The following is a 24,236-nucleotide window of genomic DNA, read 5'->3' on the forward strand; positions in this document are numbered from 1 at the left end:
CAGTTGAGGAAGGTTATTAAATAATGCTATCCATCAATTAGTCTCACTCTTAGTTGACTAGTGCTTTCTCAGATAAGTCTAGCTAATTAAAGCGAGTTTGTATGTGAAATAACATGCCACTGGTTTGGAGATAAGATATCAAAGTTATCACAGGTCCTGGAAGGCTGCTTCTGAAAATTGCTACGTAGTGAAGTATTAGCCACTTACTCAGCAAGATCCATCTACTTAAATTCAGCTGATGGGACGCTAGCAAAAAGGTCTCTTGAACCTATAGAAATCAATGTGTTTCTGTTTATTTTCAACTCTTCCAAGCTAAAGAATTGTCTGTGAAATTACTTTTTCCTCACTTGAAAGCCATGAAGAGTGTCTGGATAAAGACTGTAGGCTTTGACATTCAGTTTGTTAACACTGGGAGGAAATATTGGGGGAAGAAGGATGTAAATGTTTAATTTCCTGCCTTCCTTACCAGTATTCCTTATTATGTGAAAGACTGAACAGAATAAAATGGCAGCATTCCTAATATATCTGCTGGTATGTCAAAATCAAAGTGCAGCTTGAACTTTATTCTTACTTTATTCTTCATTTGTCGCTAGGCTACAAACCCTTCCTATTTGGGGAGAGGGGTGGTGGGGGAAATTATGGTAGTGCTGATCTGTAAATCCACTTTATTTGGAAGCTTGAATATTTGTCCAAGGGCAGGAAGTGCAAAGTATTGTACATGCTCTTTCTGTGTGACATCATGTGATCGTGTGAAATGTTGCTTTGTGTTGCCAAAACAAATGAGGACCTTCAAGCCAAGAATTGCTTTAAAAAGCCAAGTGCTTTCTACCACTGACAACTACCCTTTAAGATGTCAGTAAAGAATTATTGGTATTTCCAAGAGGGTTTCCTGAAAAAGTTTCCAAGACCCATATTAGTCAATTTTCTTCAACAAATTTTGGGTAGAAAACAAAAAATGGCCTTTACTCCAAAGACTGATCAGCTTTTTTTGCTATTTTAAGTTAGTAATATGTGACTTGTATCATTTCAATACAACTAAATGGCAGATTCTGTATGTCGGAGCACAGAATTTGAAAGATCTCCAAAATGACTGATTCTTGGAATACAGAGACTATCCTGCAGAGGATTATAGGTTAGAACTGGACAAATGTTCTTATTGTGAGCCAAGATACTAAAATGTTTCTTGCGTAAATAGGAGAAAAGTGAGCAGTAGGGTAAAACTTTATTGTTGTGTAGGTAAGGAAGGAGCGCATACATTTCAGAAAGGATGTTGAAATATTGGGTAAAGTACAGAACCACAGATGATTCAGCAGAAGAGAAAAGGTTGTGCAACAGCTCATATTTTATTACATTAAGACTGATTAATATACACGTATCTTGAAGATGAAAAACTACCAAAGGCCTCTCTATCCCAGCAGAGAAAGGCAGAACAAGAACCAGTAGCCTGAACCTGAAGTTAAAAATGTGTGTTAGTTTTGGTAGTTGTTTCTTTTTTTATTTTATTAACAGGAAGATTGGGCTTTTTCCCCTCATTACAGCAAGCTGTTTGTGGAGGTAACAAATTTTCCGTCTCTGTCTTCAAATAAAAAATGATTGCAGCTCTGGTGAAGGTGGCTTGTTTTAATAAGTTACTGAGTTTTACACGTTAGAAATTAATGAAATATAATGACGTGAACTAACAGGAAATCATTTAATGGTCCCTTCTGGCTTTAAACTTATGATTTATTTATATGCAATATTTGTAGGAGTTTTTCAGCCCTCATGTGGTTGCCTTAATTATAATATATGCGGTGTCAGCTCACCGTAGACAGCAAGGTTACACAAGGTAAAAAACTGAAACAAAATTTAAAAATCCCTCATGATCTTCCTATACCTCAACTTGCAGTAATTCCCAAATTAATTGATGCTGTGACTCTGCTTAGAAAGGCAGATTAACAGCAGCCACAGATATGATAGCCGTCAGAATAAATCTAAATAATAGTACAGTATATACTTGTATGCAATGGCTGTACTTAAATTGTTTACATAAGTAGTAATACCAGTACAGAAACACACCTATTTTATCGGTATGGATGGACTCTGTGGGCAGCCTAATATTCTGGAATTGTAATGTCTGTGTGTAGGCCAGGAAGTAATTCTTTGATAATCAGATACTTTTTTGAGGCTAGCTGGGACCAACATCCCTGTGTATTTTGTTCTGGTAAATCTGTTCATATTTATGAAAAGCAGTGTCATCAGACTTTTAATTACAGCTCACAAACACATTTAATTCTGCTACACTTGAATGTATTTGTGCCTGCTGAGTCAATATGCTAATAAAGATGTCTCATTTGTCCCTATTCAAAGTGGTATCACAGCTCAAATTTTATGTAAGGACCATTTTAAGATTTTTTTTTTTCAAATTCTGGATTCTACACCTAGGACAGAGTAATGCTGGGCACAAGTATAAACTGGGAGAGGAGTGGCTGGAGAGCAGCCCTGCAGAAAGGGGTCTGGGGATGGTGGTGGAGAGGAGACTCAACAGGAGCCAGCAGTGTGCCCTGGTAGCCTCGAGGGCAAAGCTGCATCCTGGGGTGCATCAAACACAGCATGGCCAGCTGGTCAAGAGAGGGGATTATCCTGCTGTATTCAGTGTTGGTGCAACCTCACCTGGAGTAACGTGTGCAGCTCTGGGCCCCTCAATTTAAGAAGGATGTGAAGGTCCTTGAATGTCTCCAGAGGAGGGCAACAAAGCTGGTGAAAGGGCTGGAAGGAATGTCCAGCGGCTGGAGGACTTTGGGTTTGTCTAGTTTAGAGAAGAGGTTGAGGGGTGACCTCATTGCTCCCTACAGCTTCCCAAGGAGAAGTGGTGAAGGGAGGTGCTGAGCTCTTCTCCCCAGTACCCAGTGGTGGGACGTGTGGGAATGGTTCAAAGCTGCACCAGGGGAGGTTCAGACTGGACACGAGGAAGCATTTCTTTACCAAGTGGGGAGTCAAACACTGGAACAGGCTTCCCAGAGAAATGGTCAACACCCCAAGCCTGCCAGTGTTTTAAGAGGCATTTGGACAATGCCCTTGACAACCTCCTTTAACTTGGTCAGACAGTTGGACTAGATGATCATTGTAGTTCCTTTCCAACTGAAATATTCTATTCTTTCTATTTTTTCTGCAATATTTTGCTTTTATATTCCCAACTTGCTTTGATTTTTAAAAAATATCCCCTTTACCCCCTCAACAGTTATTCTTAAATTTGCGAGTCTAGCTGTAGAAGTATATGCATTTTTTTAGCATATGGACTGGGATTATGTACCAAAGCGAACTTGGCTGTAGTGTAGAAGGCGTGAGAGGTGAAAGCTGCAATGATTCCTTTTGGCTGCTGTATTCACAGGACTTGGGCACAAAGAACAAAGTTTGTTTCAATTCTTATGTTGCCTCAAAAGTTTAGGACTTTGTCTGATAACAGGCCATCGGAGGTAACTGGAATTTAACCCACTGGCAGGAAACATTTCTGCTATGACTGAAGTATTTGAGAAGAATCAGATGGAATTCTGGTATTTCCCATTTAGCACCAAATTAACTGTTTGGAGAAAGGGCATCTTTGATTATGAGTTAAGAGTGGCTGCCCTTCAAGTAAGCTCCAAAAATATAGCTTTATAAATGAGCCCTCAATGGGCTTGACTAGTCACTTACACTGACTAAATTGCATGTTTTAAGAATTACGATGCTGTTGGATTGTGGACAGATTACAAATGTGTAAATATGGGTTTTGGTTGTTTGGGGTTTTTTTTTATTCAGGAAACCCAGAGAGGCTTTCAACACAGAAGTCTTTCAATGTTAAAGCAAGACAATGATTAACTACGCAGGCATGAAGGGTTTCATTGTTGAAATGGATTCGATTTGAATAAAAAGCTCTGGATTTACCCTGGTGAAGCATGCCCAGGATGTGCTGGATTCTCCTGCATTGATTCAGAGAGCAAAGTGCCTTTCTTTCACTGCAAACATTTATCTCCATAGTGTGTCACTCCTAAGTGTCCAGTAAAACAGTATTTTTCCTCTTCAGTGCTAGCATGGGTGGATAGAAGTCTGCTCAGTGTTGCCACCTAGAGAGCTGCTCAGCGTTGTGTTCTGTAGTGTCCCTAATAAAATGACCGTGACACATCTTTGGAACTTCTTGAAACGTAAGGATGATGAGCGCAGTCACTTAAAATATAAAACAAGTACTGGCACTTTTAAGACAAGGAAAGGAGGAAAGTTAGGCAAGACTTCAGTCAGATTTGAAGAGAGATGGATTTCCAAAATGGGCAAAGATGTAGATATATCTTTCATTATGGTAAATGTCTTATCTTTTGAAAGTTCTCAGCTTAAAGTGTATAAAAACTTTTTTTTTCTGTAAGTGCAAATGGATGCTCTAGATATTGCAAGACTCTTCTGATGTGCAGAAAGCAATTTGGGCCAATTCATGGGGCAGGACCTGCGATGAGGAGGTGCTCCTGGAGGTACTGGGTGAAGTTCATGTAAAAATGTGTCCTTTGTAGAGCTGAAAAGGAAGGGCAGGCCATTTCTGTGTCACTTTATCTGGACAGCTAGGGCTTGAGACCTAGGAAGAATTACATGGTGAAGAGACAGAGGAACAAATGAGGCTTTCCAATCAGACAGGTAAATTGTAGGAGAGCAACGGTGTGACAGTGATGCTGCTGTCAGTGTCAGAACCGAGAGGGCACAGCCATGTGAACAGGGAAAGCGAGAGGAAGTCTCAAACCGTGGCTCAGGCCAGTTCATACAAATGTTGTCAGCATAGCTGCATGTGTAAAAATTACACTGTTGATTAATATAACTGTTTTAGCAAAACCCACCATATCAATATGACTTAACTGGGCAAGAAGGTCCTTTTTGCGAAGAGTCTAATTGTGCGACCGCGCATGCCGATTCCCTTACTGTGATGTTGAACTGCAACATCAACAGGGCTTCTTCTGTGACAGCTCCTCCAGTAATGCCTTTTAGAGCCCAGTTTGTTCCTGAGGAGCCAAAAAAAAGGGAAATAATGGGGAACTGTATCTTCAGAGACTGCCTTTTCCTCTTAGAAACGCTTCTGCCTTTGAGCCGTTTCGATTATGAAAGTTGAGATGAAGTCATTGTTTGTGATTCAGAGCATGGCTGAGGTCAGGAAGAGGGGTATGGAGCCACCAGGGTGGTGAAAGCTTGGGGACAGTATTGGGTATCTTTGGTGTGGAGCTGGTAATTAGTGTTAAAATGAAAATTACACAAGAAGAAAGAAAGGAAGGAGCAAGCGGCAGATAATTGAACCTTTGGGGAGCCTACAGAGAAAAGATGTTGGCACAGAGCTAGAAGTAATTTACAGAACAGAGAAACAGTTGTTAGATAACTAGAAGCAAAAACATAACAAGAAGAGGCAGGGATGCAGATTGGAGCTAGAGAGAAGAGCCGGGAGGAACAGGAGATGCGCATCGTTAAGTGCTGCATTCATATCAAAGGCTGCTTTTATCACAAGGAAACATAGCCAAAAAAGAAAACAAACAAAAACCCAAACAAAGCAAAAAAAAAAAAAATACTCCGGTTGGCTCATCTGGCAAATGGTTTCTTGGAAGCGGGTATTCAGGGTAGGCTAGGAGCGGGGTATCCTGAAGTGAGCAGCGATCTGTCCCGATGCTCGAGGATGGTCCATCAAGGCAATCGGCAGTGTCAGCTCCCTGGTCTGAACCATCTCACTGTGAGACAGCCCCGAGTCCTGCACGACTTGCTCCCTGGGGGAGCTATCCCAGAAAAATCCCTGTCAGCGCTGCAATTCAGCATCACAGTAAGGGAATCAGCATGGTCCTATAATTAGACTTCTGGCAAAAAGGACCTTCTTGCCCAGTTAAGTTGTATTGATATGGTGGGTTTTGCTAGCACAGTTATATTAGTCAGCAAGGTGATTTTCACTCATACAGCTACGCTGCCAACCTCTGCATGTGGGGTTATCACAAGCTGTAGTTTCCACTGCTCCTGTAACGCGCCCAGTGAAGGTGAGAGATGTGGAAGTCTGAGCACACACTTGCGCAACTTGGGATGCTTGAGAAATTGGGAGTATGGGACTGCTGTCAGACTTGGGATTTAAAAAACATTTAAAAACATTCATAGAACTATAGAATGGTTTGGGTTGGAAGGGACCTTAAAGATCACCTAGTTCCAACCCCCCTGCCCTGGGCAGGGACACCTCCCACTAGACCAGGCTGCTCAAAGCCCCATCCAGCCTGGCCTTGAACACTTCCAGGGATGGGGCCTCCACAGCTTCCCTGGGCAACCTGTTCCCATGCCTCACCACCCTCATAGTGAAGAATTTCTTCCTAATATCTAATCCCAATCTCCCCTCTTTCAGTTTAACACTGTTACCCCTCATCCTATTGCTACACTCCCTGATAAAGAGTCCCTCCCCATCTTTCCCGTAGGGCCCCCTTTAGGTACTGGAAGGCCACAATAAAGGTCTCCCTGGAGCCTTCTCTTCTCCAGGCTGAACAACCATACCGCCTACACCATACGTGTTTGGAAAGGATTATTCTGGACTAACTCCCCAGCTGGATGCATTACGTACATCCCAGACAGCACTTTCCAGTTTAGTTTCACCCGGGAGGAATCCAGTTTGCATCCTCTGAGACCACTTGGTGACGTGAACTGAACCAATAGCATGGGGGGGACAGCTGGGAGAGTCATTTCAGAAGTGTGCTCGAGATGTGAAATGAAACACTAAGCACGCTCAAGGAAGGTCCTGATCTTCATGTGGGCCTCCAAAGTCCTCCCTCTCGTGGGTCTGAAGGGTGTAACATCCCATCTAGTCAGCTGCTTCAGAAAGCAGATTTGGAGACTTTGTGAGCCCTGTTCCTCCTGACTGAGCAAAGCACTTCAAAGTAAATACACTTGCTGCACCAGGTGAAAACCATTTTGAAATGGATTCAGCTGTGTGTAACTGGGAATTTGAATTGTCCTGCTCTTATCCTGCTTCCCTCTGCATAGAGGAGGTATCACTTCCCATCCTCTCACCGGAGGGATCCACCAATGCTCCTACTGACAAGAAAACCAGCTTCAACGAGGCTTTGAGGCTGGGGGAGGGCGCCCACCTCCTATGCCACTGAAGCAGCTTTCATAGAATCATAGAGTGTTTTGGGTCGGAAGGGACCTTAAAGATCACCTAGTTCCAACCCCCCTGCCATGGGCAGGGACACCTCCCACTAGACCAGGCTGCTCAAAGCCCCATCCAGCCTGGCCTTGAACACTTCCAGGGATGGGGCAGCCACAGCTTCCCTGGGCAACCTGTTCCAGTGCCTCACCACTCTCAATGAAATATTTCTTCCTGCTATCTAAATCTACCCTCTTGCAGTTTGAAGCCATTAACCTTTGTCCTATCACTATATGCCCTTCAAAAAGTCCCTCCCCACCTTTCCTGTAGGTCCCCTTCAGGTACTGGAAGGCTGCTATAAGGTCTCCCTGGAGCCTTTTCTTCTCCAGGCTGAACAACCCCAACTCTCTCAGCCTGTCCTCATAGGAGAGGTGCTCCAGCCCCCTGGTCATCCTTGCGGTCCTCCTCTGGACCCGCTCCAACGGGTCCATGTCCCTCCGTGTGCTGAGGACTCCAGAGCTGGACGCTCCTTCGCCTTGGCAGGAGCGGCGACCTCCGGCAGCTCTGACCCCGCGGGACCCCCGTGGCCGGGGTGGCTCCGGGCTCCGGTCCCGGCGCCCGCCAGCCCCTAGAGCGGCCCAGGGGCGGGGCGGGACGGGGGCAGCCCTGCCGCCGCGCAGCCCCCGCCTCGGCCCCCCGGCGGGGCGGAGGCAGGTGCGGGGGGCGGTGGCAGAGCCCGCCCGAGAGCTGCCCCCGCGGTGGCGCGGCGCCGCCCCCGCACCTGGGCCCGCCCCGCGGAGGAGGAAGGCGGGGAGGGGGGTCCGAGGCGGCGGCTCCGTGCCGGTGCGGCGCGGCGCGGCGCGGCGGCGGGAGCATGGCCCGGGGCGGCAGCGGGGGCCAGGCGCCCTGAGCGGCGCCATGCGGGGCCGGCTGCTGGCGCGGCTGCGGCGGCGGCGGCTGCGGCGGCTACTGCTGGCCCTGGGCGCGCTGGCCCTGGGGCTCTGGGCCGCTTACCTGGAGCTGGTAGCGGCGGCCGGCGGTGTCGGCGGCGGCGGGGCTCTCCCGGACCGCAGTGAGTTACCCCCGTGGGGCGCCAGGGAAGGGGAAGGTGGGGAGCGGGGGGGCGGGTCCCGTCCCGGTGCAGAGCCCGTCCCGCTCCGCTCGGGATCCCGATGCAGAGCCCCCCTTTCCAGGCCGGCGGGGGAAGAGTTGCGGGGGGGGGGGACCGCTCCCTGGGGAGCCCCCGGGGGCGGAGGTGGGTCCCGTCCCCCGGGAAGGAGGAGGGATGTTGGGGGGTTCTGGCTTTTCTGCCTTTGGCCTGTCGGCTCTCGCCCTCCTCCTCCTCCTCTCTGTCAGGGGGACCTGTCAAAATGTGACCTTGAGCCCGGAGTCGCGGCTTGCGGGTGGCTCTCGCTCTCTTGAGCTCTGGTGTGAAACTGGGAAGCGTCAAAGATGCTTTGAATATCACTGCGATGAGAGAAGAAGGGTATGCAAAGGAGGAGGGAATGCGTACCCTGGAGATGCGCTGCTCACCTCCTAACGGGTTCGTTCTCTGCAAACTTTGAGGAGCGCAGCGGAGCGGATACTAAGTGCAGTTAGCTGCTTTCTTTTTTTTTTTTTCCCCACGAAGTAGAGGAAAACAGTTATTTTCTATCAGTATCGTGTGAGTTTTCATGCTTCGCTTCTTTTTTACAGTTACAAGAAAGTTTTGAATGGCCCAAGTGTTTTGTAAAAGCCTGTGTTGGTGTTGCCGCTGGTTTTTAAATAATATTAGTGATGGGTGCGGATCTAATTTGATAGTAGTTTTTTCAAATAGATGTGAGTGTTTAGTCATACTCTTCGGTATCATAGTCCCTTCGTTATACACTGTAAACCCCTGATTATTACTCCCGTGAGCCAGGCTTGGTTTCAGTCTTAAAGCTTTAGACTGTGGCTGTGCAAGGAGCTCCATGGACATCTACTACAAAGTCCATTACAGGACTTCAGCTTGTCCATTTGTTCCTTATTATATGTGACGTTAAGGCTAAAAATGCATATTTATCGTTCCGACAGCGTAAGAGATCTGGTTTCTTTGGCTAGGATAAATCCTCTAGTTATAATCTACCTTTTATGCCTGGTGGAATTAGTTGGGACCTGAGAAGATGGGTTGCGCTACGCATCTACTTTGTGTTACACCTTTCATGCGGTCTAGCCAAGCCTCTTACTGTACCACTTTGCCAGTACCCCCCAAAGATCCTTAGAGAAGACTGTGGAGGTATGTAGAGGACTTCTGCGGTGCAGCAAGGGAGAAAACAAACCCCTCGGAGGTATTTAAAACAGTGGTTATAAGGAGAGAGGGGCTGAGGCAGGTGTTTGGAGCCGTACAGCTGACGATCATTTTGCTGACAGCAATGCAAAGGGAGAGGGAGGGGATGGGAGAAATGGGCAGAGAGTGTGAGGACAGAAGAGATGCGCAGGAGCAAACAACTTTTCTTATTAATTGGGTTCTTCCTCTTTGGTTTTAGACGCAGCTTTACATCTCTGCTATAAAAGTCATTCTGTTTTAAGACTGAAACTGGAAACAGTGACATGACTACGGTCACTACCAACTAAAACAGAAGATGAGGAAAATAATTATGTTATATTAAAGCTCAATTATATAAAAGTCCAGATTCTCCCACATCGACCAGAGACCTTGCCGCTCATGGTATGCGGAAAGCATTTCCAAACACTGCTGGAAAGGGTGGGAGGGTGAAACCCTCTGGCAGGCAGCTCCTAATGAGCTCTGGAGCATCACGGAGGGAGAGCAGCTGTGCCTAGAGAGCTGAGGCTCTGCGGGCATGCTGGGCACTTGGCATCATGTTTTCCTGGCCTCAAGGTCAGGATCCTGGAACCTGCTAACAGGAGAAAGTTTAATTTTTGGCCCTCCCCACCCTTCCTCTTGGCCCCAGTACCTCTAAAAGCCTGTTTTGTTTTAAGAGAAATGAGAAGTTGGAGTGAAAGACAAATGGTATTTGTTTTCTTTTGGCTGTTAAAACTAAGTAATGTTTTCTTCTCTTGGGACTGGGGCGGCTGTGTTTGTATCTCCACGTGGTGACTCTTTCCAGAGATCCCGGGGAGCCGGCATAGGAGGGAGTGATTCTCAGAGCAATTAATACTTTTCCGCTCTCATTTCTGCATTGTTTTCTGTCACATGTCCCAGGTGGGAACCCTACTGTAAGTCACACCTGGGACCAACCAAGAGCTACCACCTCAACTTATCTGATGCAATAGCCTCCCCAGTTATTGCTGATAAAATACAAAGCGTAACTTTTCTGGGCAATGGGTAAGAGTCTCCCTCCATTAGGGCCAGAAAGCTGAAGAGCTGCTGGGCTTGGAAGGAGAGCTACAGTCCATCTCCTATGTCCATAACAGAGCTTTCTTCTTACCTCCCTAAAAGGCATTGCAGAACAGCCTGTGTATGGTAAGTCAAGTATGTTTTCTCTTTCCAGAAAGGTGAGCCCTTCTTTCGCAAGGCTGTAAGGAGTCACAGAAAATATTCCCTTTCCTCTCAGCCATGCGTGGGATGGAGCACAAGCCGCTGTGATGCCCCCATGCCACCCCTGCTCCTGGGTCAGCGCCTTAGAGCAAGTCTTCAGGCACAGTGGTTTCTCCCCAGCTTTATGCTCCTTTGCTCCTCTGACCCCACCAGATCAGCGTGGTGGAGGAAGCAAATGTCAGATGGCCTGGGTGTGGGCGTTCACGTAAGTGATGCTTAAAAATTGAGGCCGTGACTGTTGTCCCTTGGTGTACATGTAGCTCTGCCATGCAACAAAGTTAAGCACATAAATAAGTTTAGATGAAAGCAAACAAAGGGCCTAGGAGAGTATACTGTAATCATTGGTACCCACTGGCTTCCATGGTGCTGCATCGCCGTACGCTGGGAGAGGTTCTGGCCATGAGGCTCGTTTCGCTGTAACGTTGAAGTCAAAGGTTGAAACACCAGCTGGAGGTGCAGAATTTGTGCTCAGTATACCCCATGGGTACTGTGGGATTCGCACATTCCTAAGTTGATGCAGGCCCTTTTCTAGCTGTCAGGAAGGTTTGGGGTAGGCTGGACAGGGATGGATGATAGTATGGGCGCTCATGAGTGATAGCTTTCCTTTGAAAGCGATGCTGAAATGAACTGTCAATCTGGTTTAAGAAAAAACAACACACGCACACACACAAAAAAAAAACCATAACAAAACCACCACCATATCACTTTTTTTCTTGTGATGTGACTAAATCAAGGTATTCCTACCAGGGAGCCTCATTGGCAGGACTGTTGTCTCTCATGGACAAGAGGGTGTTTCTGTTCCTGTTGTTGTTGAGGGGCTTGCCTTTTTCTTTTTTTTTTCTTTTTTTTTTTTTAATTGAGCGTATTTGGCTGGTCTGCTGCCCAACAGGTATTTATAGGAATCTTAAACATGTTTACAGCTGAGTGAGGAAAAGCAAGCAGGCTGATGCGAGCTGAAGATGGGCACAACTCTCCTCACATGAAATGTGGCCTGTTGTCATCCAAAACGAGTTGTAACAGGCAGGGCACTGCCTTCCTGCCAAGAAACCCGAGGAGTTGGAGACAGTGTGTTTACTCCCTCTGCTGACAGGCACTAACCTCTGTGGAGTGGGCTCTCCAGCAGAAATGTTTTTCTCGTCTTTACTAGCTGCTACACAGCACCCTTTGCTCCTGCAAGTGACCGCTGGAGGCGGGAAAATTTTCCTATTTCAAGGGTGAATGAGGTGTTGGGGAGGGAGAAAATACCAGTAAAGCACAGAGCAGCCAGGTCTGGAGAGCGAGTCTTGTGCCCTGCCTTTTCTGCTGTACTGCCGTTGGCTTGGCAGCACGGCTGGAAGGGGCAAGGGCAGGGACGGGTCTTCCTCAGGGAAGACCCCCACCCCAAGACACTCTTCCCAGAGCTGCTGCAATGCTCTGTTTGGATGGAAAGGCTGGTGGGTCGGGGACCTTCCCTGCTACCGCTGTTTTAATCTTCTGCGCCCAGTAGTGCCTTGTCTTGCCCGCCCATCCATACCCTTCTGAGTCTGAGGGAGCCAAGCTGGCATCAGCGAGCTGTGCTTGCAGGTAATGAGGATGCGTAACAATCCACCTTTGCTTTAAAACCTTGTGTCAACATAGTAAAAGCAAATCCTGAGCCTTGAAGGAGCTTGGAGGTGAGGTCATTCCCAGCCGTTGCTGTGCAGACTCTGTTTTTTTTCTGCTGCAAAGACCATGGTATCTCGGGAGGCTATAAATCACTTGCAGTAATTTCCTTTACTACAGGTGTGAGCGTCACAGTGAGCCAGGCGCAAGCAGGGTGTGCAGGATTAGATTAGATTGTCAGAGGTGCAGTTTGTAGGAACAAGGTATCAGGGGCCCATTAACCTGCCTCTCCCAGCTGCTTCAACCTGTCCCCATTCCTCCGCATTTTATTGTTGCACGTAAATAACGCTGGGAGTGTCTTATCTTCCTTTCTTGGGTTGTGACAAGTGGGTTTTGTCTCACATCTAGTGTCACAGAATGCTGCTTTTCTAACTCAGTTGCGTGCAGCTCCACTCTCTGAAGTGGGAAATAGAAGGGGTTCAGAAGAAACCATGCAGATGTGCGAATGAAAAAGTCCTTATGGCAAGACTTCCACCTCCCCAGTCCGTACATCTTTAGTGTCCCTTTCCTTTCACGGAAACTTGGTCTGTTACCCCCACCACCACCACCACCGTGGTAAGCTCTCTGATCGTCAGGCATCCAGGCTACTACAAAGCCGTGCGAGTTGCTTAAAACCTGACCCGAGTGTTGGCGTGAATGGGCAGGTGTGTGTGTTTGTGTGAGAAAAGTAGCTGGCAGAAAGCTCAACTTGCTTATTTAATGTAATGCACCAACTTCCTTCTCCAGCCTCCCTGCCCAGGCACCCCCAGAAGCACCTATACATATGGCTGAGCACACCGAGGTGTGCAGGTCCTTTCACATGCGTGTGGGCTGACTTTTGCAATCGCTCACACGCAAGCTTACTTGCCTATACATGCACAGTATCGCTCTTTTGCATAGCTAATTGCTCTAAAGGTTACTGAGTGCCTGTGGTGAGAGAGGCGACCATGTGGCTCTCCAGCGGTGGCTGAAGTATCTCTGTTTCCACTCGGTGTAACTCGGAAACTGTTAACCCAGAGGAAAATTTAAACTAGATATCACCCCCAAAGCACCTCATCCTGACCGAAGAAAAGTGTTGGCAGCCGGGGAACATCCATACCATGAAGTGTGCATGTGACACTTCTGTGTTTTTGAAGACATTGAGACCTTCATTCACAGGGACCTGCGCCAAGCAACATCGTTCCCCAAAGCACATTGTGGGCCACTGTAGCCATCAGGAGAAGGATGGACACTGCAGGTGGGGCAGATTTTTCACTTCCAGGTGATCTGTTGGTTCTCCCTGGAATATGATGAGAAGTGCTGTCACATCTCTGCTCTGCACTGGTGTACGTAAAGTGAGTCAACATCCCCAGGCCCACATTCACAGCACAGACCACTATCACAGACCCAGCAGAGAAGCCAGGGCCGCTGAGAGCGATTTGGATCATACTCTAGCTTGGTTGTGAGATTCATTGACAGCAGCCAGGGGATGCCTGGACCTCATGCTAGCTGTGCCATGCTTGTCCTGGGCCAGCGTATCCTTTTGCTGCTGCTGAGGCATGTACTGCAAATCATTTGTGAACTTGGCTTTTTCCACCTCCTGACTTGAAGTCTCGTAGGGATTTGACTCTTAAATAACCCTTTTTGTGGGTTATTTAAGGGGTGCTTGGGTCCCTGTGCACCGCATGAGAGTGACAAGTGTTTGTCTTCTTGGAACCTGGCCTGCCGTTTGTCTGGCCCCAGAAGATCCCCAATTTGTTTGCAAAGATTACATGTTATCATTATAAATAAACTCTTGCATCATCCCTTTGTGTACACATTACCTTTGACAGATTTGTGTAGTGGCGTGCCAACACAGCACGTATTCCCGCACCACGCCTTCCTGTCTTGAGTCAGGCTGGATTAGGATGACTCGGATGTCATGGACCAGTGCCCTCCTGTGCTTCTCCTCCGTGCTGTGGCGTTGGCGGAGGAATGCTATTGTCCTCTGGAGATGTGTTTCTGCGTATGGTATAGTAATGTGAAGGCTCTGCCTTCTCTTGCCTGCAAGTTAAGGCAGATGAGAAGGCAGAGTGGCGCTGGGAGAGATGATGGTCATTGTCTTTCATCTGGTGGTTTGGCATTGCTGATGTCTGCAAATATGGTAAAAGGCAGGATGTTTTCCAGAAGGCAGAGGTTACCTTCTAGGTCGTGGCCGTGGTCCCCAGTGATCCATCCCCGGATCCATCACTCCATCCCCGGAGTGATGATGGGGTTCTTTCTCCAGCACTTACAATAGCCTCAAGAATTTATGGGGTTATAGATTTTGTTGTACTTTGAGTTTCCCTTTCCTATTTGTTCTTGCTGTGCATTGATGTTCCCTTTTCCAGCCACTTCCCAATTCAATTGCTTTTTTTTTTTTCAGGCTTGCAGTAATAGCTGAGAAGGGCTTTCCAGAGAAGGAAATAAGCTGTCTTATTTAGATGTGGTGTGAGATTTAAGAAAGATCCTTGTAATGCCTTGGGTGGAAACAGATGTGAACCTGGTCCTTAGATACTTATGCTTTTCATGATGTTAGAAATTCATAGTCTGTGCATGTAATCAGCCAAACCAAAATACACTGGGATTTGACCAGAGCTCCTCTGTACTTCTGTTTTCCTGAGAAGACTTTCCCAGGCCAAAGCACAAAGGCTTTGATATTCCTGATGTGGAGAGAGTCCCCTACACTTTGAGATGCTAAGATGGTCTGGGACAATGTTGTTAAGTAAATCAGCTTTCTCCAAAGACACCTCAGAACAATAATTCATGTTGGCATAATAAAGAATTTAAATCAACTCCACAGAATAATGATATTCAATTAGTCTTTGACACGTTTTCATTTCAGACAATCCAAAGATTGTCAGGTGGACCTGTGAGTTCCCCTGAAGCATCAATGCCCCTCTCAAAAGGTCACTAATTCTAATTTTATCATTTCCTAAGGCTTATTTATTTCAGCTTTCTGTGACTATTTCCCATTTGAGATTTTTTTGAGGGGAAAAGAAGTCAATGTGGCTTCTTATCCCTCTTGTTTTTAGAAGTTGGAAAAGCTGTCACCTATTACTTTATATTGTAGGTCTATTGGATCCCCTTATGTGGCAAAAGTATTGCATCTTCTGCTATTCTTTCTTTTCTGTGTCACTGTTTTCCATCAGAGATGCAAATGGTACGTCCCCGGCCCTTCCATCATCCATGGGGATTTTCCTCCTTCCTGGTTTCCACCTTGGTGACCTTGATGTTGATTTCAGACAGTCTAAACATTCTTGGGTTTTGTTTGGTTTTTTTTTTTTTCAGTTGAGCCATTAACAGCCAGTGCTACTCAGTAACGTAAAAACACTGAATACAGATCAGAGGCTTGACTTTGGGGCTTTCTGTAACAGGCATGTTTTATCTTTTTAAATTTATTTTCTGCTAGCCCTCTGGACTGTGAGTATTAGGAACTAGTAGGCTTATATGGAAGCCTGTATTTCACTGAAATTGTGTAAATTCGTGCACACTAAACAGTAGGGTTTTTTTGTCAGATACTGTTATATCCCATTTACCAGTAAAAATATTTGATCTGCATCATCACCTGTTAGGCTGCAGAATTGCCTAGTAGAGCTCTCTTGAAGAAAGGATAATCTACATTAATGATATGTGTATTTTTTCCTGCCATTCTAAATAAATCTGTTTCTGCCTTGCTTCAAGAGGCCACTTGTTTCCATGTCATTAGCGTGGGCTGTTTGACTTGGCCCGTATATTTGGTGTTGGCAACTCCGACAGCTTCCTCGGCGCTGCCGTTCATTTGAGCCTAGTTAAGATATCTCCAGCCCTTCTCATAAATACTTCACTTCCTAAATTAGTTTTATTTGTATTTTGTAATGTTATTTTCTGTTAAATTGCAGTAGTCATGTCTGGGTGCTATTAACCCCATCTAAGCTGCAGAACAAAATTTATAATGGGCTGAGAATATCCTGTCCAGACCACCCTGCACTAATAGTCTCAATTACCTGCTGCGGCAGCTTGCTGTCAGCATTAGCTGCCACAGTCCATGCTTTGTTGTAAGCAGGCCAGTTGGAAGGGTTTTATTTGTTTTCAATAAAAAATGCAAAATAAACCAATAATCTGCCAAAACCAAGTTTTTCTATCACTTCCCATAATTTCCACAGAGGTGTACCTTGAAAATAAATTGTCTGCCTTACATAAGGAGGAAATATTTTGCCATTGCTATGTCTTGAAAGTATCAGTGTATGCCTGTTTCGGAGGAAATTTTGTGAATGGCAGTTATGACCCCTAGTCTGTACTCTTGTACCAATGGGAGGGAGTAGTTGCATCTACTAAAAAATTCAAAATAACACCCGAGCCAAGGTGTTAAAGAATGAACGCACTATTAAGGTCTTTCCTACGACATATGTTGCCTCTTTCTATTGGAGGGGGGAAGCAGTGAGAAGATGTGCCCTTAAAACTAGGGAACAGAAGAAGGGTGAACCTTGGAGTGGAAAGAACCCCTGCTGCCTCCAGGCCCCAAGGATCTCCCTCGGTGTCCTCCAACATGGGAGGTGGAGGGCAGTCCCTGTGCCCAAGGGGCAGCAGAATGGTGCAGGGGAGCGATCCCCAGGAAAGGGGCCCTTAGTTCCCCCGACCCTCCTCCTTCTCCCACAGTAGGGCATCTTTCAGGCCACAGGCCTCCCAGTGCCCAGAACAGCCATCTTGGGATGCATGCATCGCCATCACAGTGGCCTCCTGATGTCACAAGCCACCTCACTGCCTTCTGTTCTGGCCCCTATAAATACGGGGACCCCGGCTGCTGGCCCACGATTCACTGAGCTTTGACGCCCCTGGGTTCCGAGGGTGATTGGAAGAAAGAGGTTCCACAGCAGCAAGGCGAGTGGCTGCCCACTTTTGTGTGGGAAGGCAGGTAGGCGGTTGCAGGAGACACGGAGGAAAAGGAGGCAGCGTCAGAGGGGAGGCACCATCAGCTGCGTGGTAGCGGTGGCCATCACTCACATGGCTGATGGTGTGGAACCTATGGAAGTAGACCTTCCTGAAGATCAAGAAGAGCTGATGGAAATGGATTAACCTGCAGCATGACTCACCTGGCGCCACGACACCATGCCAGGGGTCCTCTCCGTGATTGCCATGGCAGCAGTGTTGCAGGAATGCCTGGCCAGTGCCCTACCATCGGCTCAGCCTCTGTGTCTGGCCATCCTGCAGGCTCACCCGTTCCATCTCCTGACATTAACGTTATTTTGTTGATTGTTACGGGTGGTGTGAGCCTTTCCCATCTATCCGCACCCTCATTCCTCCTGGAGGGGTGGCATCTCTTCTGCTCTGAGTCCCAATAAAAGCGGATGAGATGACGTGGCTTTTGCTGGGCCATTGTGCTGGGACAACAGGAGGAATCCCTCAGAGGGGCACTGAGGTCCATAGGGCCTGGAGGTGGATTTTCTTCAGTCAGAGGATGAGAAGGCTACCTGATGGATGGTTGTAGATGAAGCCAGACCCTCTATGGTGGTGCCCAAAGAATAACAGGTCAAGCAAAGAAGTCAGAGGGATGGCTGTTCCTGTGGAGAAGCAGGTGACTGCTGCTTCATTAGGAGTCCTTTTCAAGATTGGGCAATAATTGATTAAAAAAACCAAACAATAAAACGAGAACAGTAAAAATGCTTTAGTTCTCTCTTATTTGGTACTTTGGTGACTGCATCTGGACTCCTCTGTCCCCCTCCTGGACTCCCCAGTCCAGGAAGGACACTGGTGCGTGGGGTGTGGGCCCAGCCCAGGGCCTTTGGGATGGTGAGGGGCCGGGGCACATGAGGGCATGCTGAGGGAAATGCCTTTGGGCATGAGGGTGGTGAGACGCTGGAACAGGCTGCCCGGGGCAGTTGTGGATGCCCTGTGCCTGGAGGTGTTCAAGGTCAGGTTGGATGGGGCTTTAAGCAACCCTCTAGTGAAAGATGTCCCTGCCCATGGCAGGGGGGTTGGACTAGGTGATCTTTAAAGGTCCCTCCTAACCCAAACCATTCTATGAGACAGGTGATAGTATAATGTGCTGCTGTGCTCGGTTCCCCTGCATTTTTGTGGCTTATGCTAGCAAAGGTCTGCAGTTGCCATCTCTCTCTTATATTCAGTTTGTACAGCAAAACCAACCAATGTATCAGCTGCGGATCGCTGAATGACTGCTTATTCTCGAAATACTAAGCCCGTGTTGTTTCTTTTTCAGTTTCTCATCTGAAACTGAAGCCCTGGGCCCGTGGGATGCTTTAGTTCTGAAGGACATTTTTTGAGGCGTTTATAATTTGTCTGATATAATTCACTATTCCAAAAATTGTTGAGTCCCTTGACACTGATTTTGAGACAGGTGCCCAGACAGCAACCTCGGCCTTACTGTTGCCAACTGCTTCACCTTTCAGGTTTGGGGTTTTTTTTTGGTTTTTTTTTTTTTTCCACATAGGTTATATAGACTCTTTTGCTTAAACCCAGCAGGTTTAGCTTTTCCCAGGCCTCGGGTGATGATCCTCTAGGACCGTCCCCCTGCCCCGAGTAAAAATCTACATGGAGCTAAGTTCAGGTGGGTCCTAGAAAGAGCTTTATTGCCAAACACAGCTCAAATGGTGGTCTGTGGAAAAGGTTTTGACAAGTTGACGCCTGGTTTGTCTCCATGTGCTGACCAGACCACCAGCTACGAGCACCTCAGGCACCAGAAGTGGTTTGGTGTTGGCCATCGTTCTCCACTCCCCTTGCAGGCAGGGGAAAAAACTCTCTTTATAAAGGTGTTTAATTCTTCAGGGCCTAAGCAAGCAGGTTTGCGGGAAGGGAAACATGGGAGGGTGTTGCTTCATCACCTCTTTCTGCCGAGGCATCTGGGATACTCCAGCTCCGTCACCGATTCCTGGGGGTGTTCCCGGTCCCATTCCTCAGGGCAGGAAGAGCTTTGTAAGGCGTGTGAGTTGAAGGACAGTTGTACTGCTCCGGGCTGTGCTATGTTGGGAGCTTATTTATCCTTGGATAGGTGTATTCTAATTCTGTCTCTGCTGTTTTGATCTCCTGCCTCTTCAGGGAATTGGGCGCACTTTGTGAGACCAGGGTTTGACAGACTTTAACCTTGGTAAGGAATGTTTTCCTTTCCCCCGTAGTTACTGGCCATAGCTGCTCATGTGTATTTACTTGTCCGTGTTGTTCACCTGCTGTAGTAGTGGTGCTGAGATCGCTAGCATTCAACCTGAATTTAATTTGCTTTTCCTGCCGGTGTCTTTCATTCGTTGGCAGTTTCTCGGTTGCAGGCGTGGTGCTGCTCACCTGCAGCTAATAAATGCCTCTGCCTTTCATGTTCCTTTTCCCTCCTGCTGAGCTGTTGTCTTCATCCCTGCTGCTCCTCTGAGGAAGTCCTGATGGTGCTAATGCTGCCGCCGCTCCGTAGTTGTGCTCTCTGCACTTGCGATTCCTCTGAACGTGCCGCTGTTCCTTGAGGGTCTCGCAAGGTGTTGCCAGGTGCGTCTCACTGACTCACACCGCTTGCTGCAGTGGGGATGAAAGTCTTGTGTGTGTGCTGGTGGGGCAGGGGAGGGTGCGCTCCCTCTTTAAACTCCTACTGTCCCCCTGCCTCAGTCTGACTAGTATTATTTCAGTTTGTCTGTACTGTCTGATCGCTGTCTGCATTCCATCAGCTCCAGCCATGCGGCTGATTTCCTTTGCTTCGCAAATTGTAATTGCTTTGCCAATTAACTCTGGGTCTTCCAGTACTCTCTCTTGAGTGCTTTGTCCCAAAACCCCATGTTTCCCAAATGACATGATTAGTTGGGTTTTTTCCAAAGCTTAGATCCTTTGTAAATTCTGTTTTCACCTTTTTCTTGTAACTCTCTGTTTAAATTAGATATTTGACATAGGCACATCAAGGAGGGGAAAGAAATATTTTAGCAAGTCTTGCAGCTAATGCAGAAGAAGAAAGAAAAGTGAAAGACGAGACAAGCAGGAGAGAAGAGGCAGCATTGGCCAATAAAGATGACAGGGATTATTTAACAGAAGTAAGAAGCAGCCAAAAATGGGGCATAGTGAGATGAGTGTCGGAGGAGAGTGATCAGAAAATGCCAATGGCCTCTAAAAAGTTGTAAGGGGGAAGGAACTGAAGGCTAAATTAGAAGCAAATACTTGGGATTTCAGTGGAGCGGAGAGGCTGGAATCGACAGTCTCGGGTACAGAGATAAAAAAGAGAGGAGATGTAGAAAGGAGTTGGAGGGCACAGAGTAAACCACTGTCTTGGAGTTTTAAAGGGGGTGGAGGAAAACGCAGGGGTAATAATTACAGAAGCTGGTGGGGACCCTAAGCAGCTCTGCTGAGATGGTTAACAACATATTTGGTGTCATAAGCATGTTTGGTGCCTTGAAAATTAGTACCATGGTGGCTTTTTACTGTAGTCAATGTCTGCCAAGACATCTGGTTTCCCTGTGTAGAGCATTGTGCTCAGTGCTGCAGCTGCTCCGCGTGATTTGCAGAGTGTGGTTACCTGTTTTGTCCCTGGGTGTCTAGCAAACATTCAGCCCTTTGCCAGTTGTTTCTCTAGAAAAAGGATTTGATAATGTAGTCAACGCTTTTTTCACATGTCCCTCTTTATTTACAAGGGATGTAAAGTCCCTTTTCTTTAGGGACAGTGAAAATCAAAGATGCTCGGTTTGGGCATGGTCCTATAGTCCATGGTCAGGTAGGATTTAGTTCAGAGACTCTCCGGATTTGCAGAGGTTCATGCTACCTCTGCTACTTTCATAATCCTCAGGGCTCCATTACTGTCTTTCTTTCCATGCCCTTTTGGGGTTTTTCCCTTACACAGAGGGACAGGTGTTTGCTGGGACCAGTGCATGTTCGCATCCAGGCACAGGGGAAAACTCACCTCTCTCAACTCCCACCCCAAACACTGACTCCCACAGCAGAGAGTGCGATGCTACAGCTATCAGCCTCAGCAGCGAGGGCATCCCACCGCCCCCAGGTAACCCTTCTGTAGTAGGCAGTGTGGTGGAGAAAAGACCATTACGGGAAGGAGCTCGACCAGACTCTTGAACAAGTGGTGTTTGCAAAGTGGTGCTTGCTCGGCATGGCGTGCTGGGCTCCGAGATGCATCAGCTCCAGATATGTCCAAAAATATGTAGAACACACGGACCCCTATTGCGAGTTTGCAGCCCAAATTATCGCTTTGGGCAGAAAGCGAGTCCTGTGAGTGCTGCCCGGGTCCAGGAGCAGATCCCCTCGGGAGCCACAATTTTTCCTTGCTTTGTCTCTGGGTGATGGGGGAAGGATTTGCTTCATCCCGAACCAACGTGGCTCCCCCCTGCCCCACCACCCATTTATATTTAGCTGGCAGCATGTGGCCGTGTGGGCTGTTTGAAGGTGGCGTCTCCCAGCCCTCACCTCCATGCTGCCCAGCTTTCCATAGTGGTTAAGCTGCTGCTGCTGCCTGGGTGGAGAGCCGGAGGCTAAAATTAGCAGGGAGCTCTTCTCATGCCAAATGCAGTGTCTGACCCAGCCAAGCCTGGCGAGAAGGAGAGGAAAATGGTCTTAGATCTCTCCAAGCAGAGCACCTGGCGTGTGCCTGCCCGCTTCTTGGGGGTCTCCTGGTGAGGGGTGGAGATGCCCTGCCAGGGGGGTTGCTGAAGCGGTGGAGAGAGTAGGGCATTGCCAGGACAGTCTTGGGACATAGTAAGAAATCCTGATTCTTACTCCCTTTGAGCATCATATAAACAGTCGCGGGGGCGGGGGGGGCAGTTTTTGCTCCTGGATGTCTTCGGAGCCGCAGGCGTCTCCCTGCTTAGGGAGAGGTTTTCTGGGCAGATGTGGGGTTTGGCTGCTGTAAGAAAGCTAGTGTGTATTCCCTGCTCCCACCCTGACAGAACAAGCTGCTGAAGATCTTGCTGCCCCCAGTAGCTGCCCACCCTAAATGAGCACTTGTAGGCTCTCTATTACAGAGTGGGCTTCCAGTAGGGCGGGCTCCAGGAGTGGCTGTGGTCTGGTGGTTACAGCACAAATTTGGGGGAGCAGGGATGGACGCCAGCCCTGTCTCTCTGCTGCTGTGCAGCCAAGGCTTCAGAACGAGCTGCTTCAGCAGCTCGTCCCTCAATTAGCCTCTACGGCACAGATGTCGATGTTAATTGTTATTTATCCTTTTGAAATACTTGATGTCCATGAGTGGAAAAGCATTAATTGGGCTCCAAATTACTTCAGTGCAAGGGGAAAGTGTGTTGTTTCACTGTTGACTATTCTGCCAGACCCAGCCTGCCCTGCTGGTATGGTCCTGCTGGTTTGGCCGCCCCAGGCATGCCACTACCCCGTCTTTTGAGAAGTAGCTTTGCTGGTGTGTGTAACCCGGTGGCAGGAACTCATCTGGGCCCCCAGAATACAGGTCTCACCTCCGGCCTTTCCCGTTCATTGCACTTGCCTGAATTGCACAGCCTGGGGCAAGAAATGGGTGGAAGGATGCAGCAGAGGAGGGGACTCGGTCCCTAAACCCAATTCAGCCTTTTATCTGTGGCCTTTGGAAAGACCCGTCCGCAGTATGTGCAAGAGCAGCACAATGGCAAACCATGACCTTTGCAGGGGGAATTGCAGAGGTGGGCATATTATCGGTCCTGACAGCTCAGGAGGAGGCAGTCTGAGGGACACCATGGGTGTCGTGAAGCAAAACAAGCCCCCCTGACAGCCTAATGAAGCTCAGAGTAAACATAAACAAGGTTTGCATTGGGATTTCTGCTTTATCAGCCAGGGTGTTGGGCACTGCTCATGGGGAAAGCTTGGGCCAACTGCAGGAAGAAGGAAAAAAACCCAGGAAGGCATGTTCATGGTCTGCCTGACAACTGCTTCTGCTGAAAGGGAGGTGAAATTCTCCTTTTCCTACAAATGGCAGAGAAATGAGAGTAGCTGTGATAGCTGTATCTTATGCATTCAACAAGCTAATTCGGAAAGTGGCCCCTCCAGTTGCGTGTGGAGGTGTGTACAGAGGACGTGTGCTAGCCGCCTGCCCATTACGTTAGGTGTACGGGAAGGAGAGAGCTAAAGGAACCAGAGGGGATGTGGTACCGGCAGGGTCTGTCCTTGCTCCCGTCTCAGCTCCAGGCATAGGTGCCTCTCTCCTGTGAGCACCGCTCTGCAGTTTTCATGCCGGTGAAGTAAAGGAAACAAAACTTTCAAGCGAGTCGCTGACTTGCCTTTCCTTTCCCCTGCCGGAGGTGGAATGAGGGGTATCTATGTGAAGGACATCAAGGTATTTTTAGTGCGGGTAAAGAAAGGCAAAATAAAAAATATATGGGAAAATATGCTTCCTGCAGCTGCAAGAGGAATTGCACTCTGTGTCAGACCAGCTCAGGGCTACTGTTTTTGCTGGGAAGGATTCACTTGCCTGAAACCCAGCAAGGTGGAGAAAGCATCACCAGCTGCAGACTTACTGGGGAGCTGGGGGTGAATGCAGCTGTGTCCTGCTATTTCCCCTTCGTGCAAATCTGGCAAGTCCTCTAGTACGAGATTTCTTCCCGGTGCTGGCACCCGGCACTCCTGGCTGTCTGTGCTGGCACCAGGAAGGCACAAAGGCTGGGGCTGGAGTGACCCTGCGGGGCAGTGGCGTAAGCCGGTTGTGTCACTTCAGCTCACAAGCCTGAGGGGATGGACTTGTCTTTTCCCAGATGAATGCTGTTCTGTGATGGAAAAGTGGCTTTTTCCTGCACTTGCTGGTAATAATAAGAGGGACCTCCTCACTCTTAATAATCATCATTTGCTGAGGAGAGTGGGAAATTGTTCTTCCATGTTCTCTTCCCCTCACTGAACTCCGTTCTGGCATTGACTACTGGCAAAAATACTAATTTCTAACCAGACAGCCACTTGAAATGGCCTGCCTTTGCTGTCTGGGGCTATCCAGGAAGAGTCTGTCTTCCAGCTGCAGCGCTGGGCTCCTCTGTCCATGCTAGGCAGGCTGTCAGCATCCCCGCCCGAGGCCCTGCAGAGATGCTGGGAAGATGCTACATGATAGTAAGTGCTTGACAGTAGGTGCTTTAGGTGCTGTGC

General features: G+C 47.9%; 1 protein-coding gene across 2 annotated transcripts in view; it reads left to right on the forward strand.

Annotated features, from left to right (window-relative positions):
• The first annotated feature begins 7,889 nt into the window (after positions 1 to 7,889).
• The window catches only part of B4GALNT3 (beta-1,4-N-acetyl-galactosaminyltransferase 3), a 67,691-nt gene continuing 51,344 nt past the window's right edge, over positions 7,890 to 24,236 (forward strand). For both annotated transcript variants that reach the window (XM_074583809.1, XM_074583819.1), the window contains exon 1: positions 7,890 to 8,162. In XM_074583809.1, the coding sequence (XP_074439910.1) occupies positions 8,009 to 8,162 (154 nt within the window). In that variant the 5' untranslated portion in view covers positions 7,890 to 8,008. The remainder of the gene's footprint in view (positions 8,163 to 24,236) is intronic.

Source organism: Larus michahellis, chromosome 1 (genome assembly GCF_964199755.1).
Source record: "Larus michahellis chromosome 1, bLarMic1.1, whole genome shotgun sequence".
NCBI lineage: Eukaryota > Metazoa > Chordata > Aves > Charadriiformes > Laridae > Larus > Larus michahellis.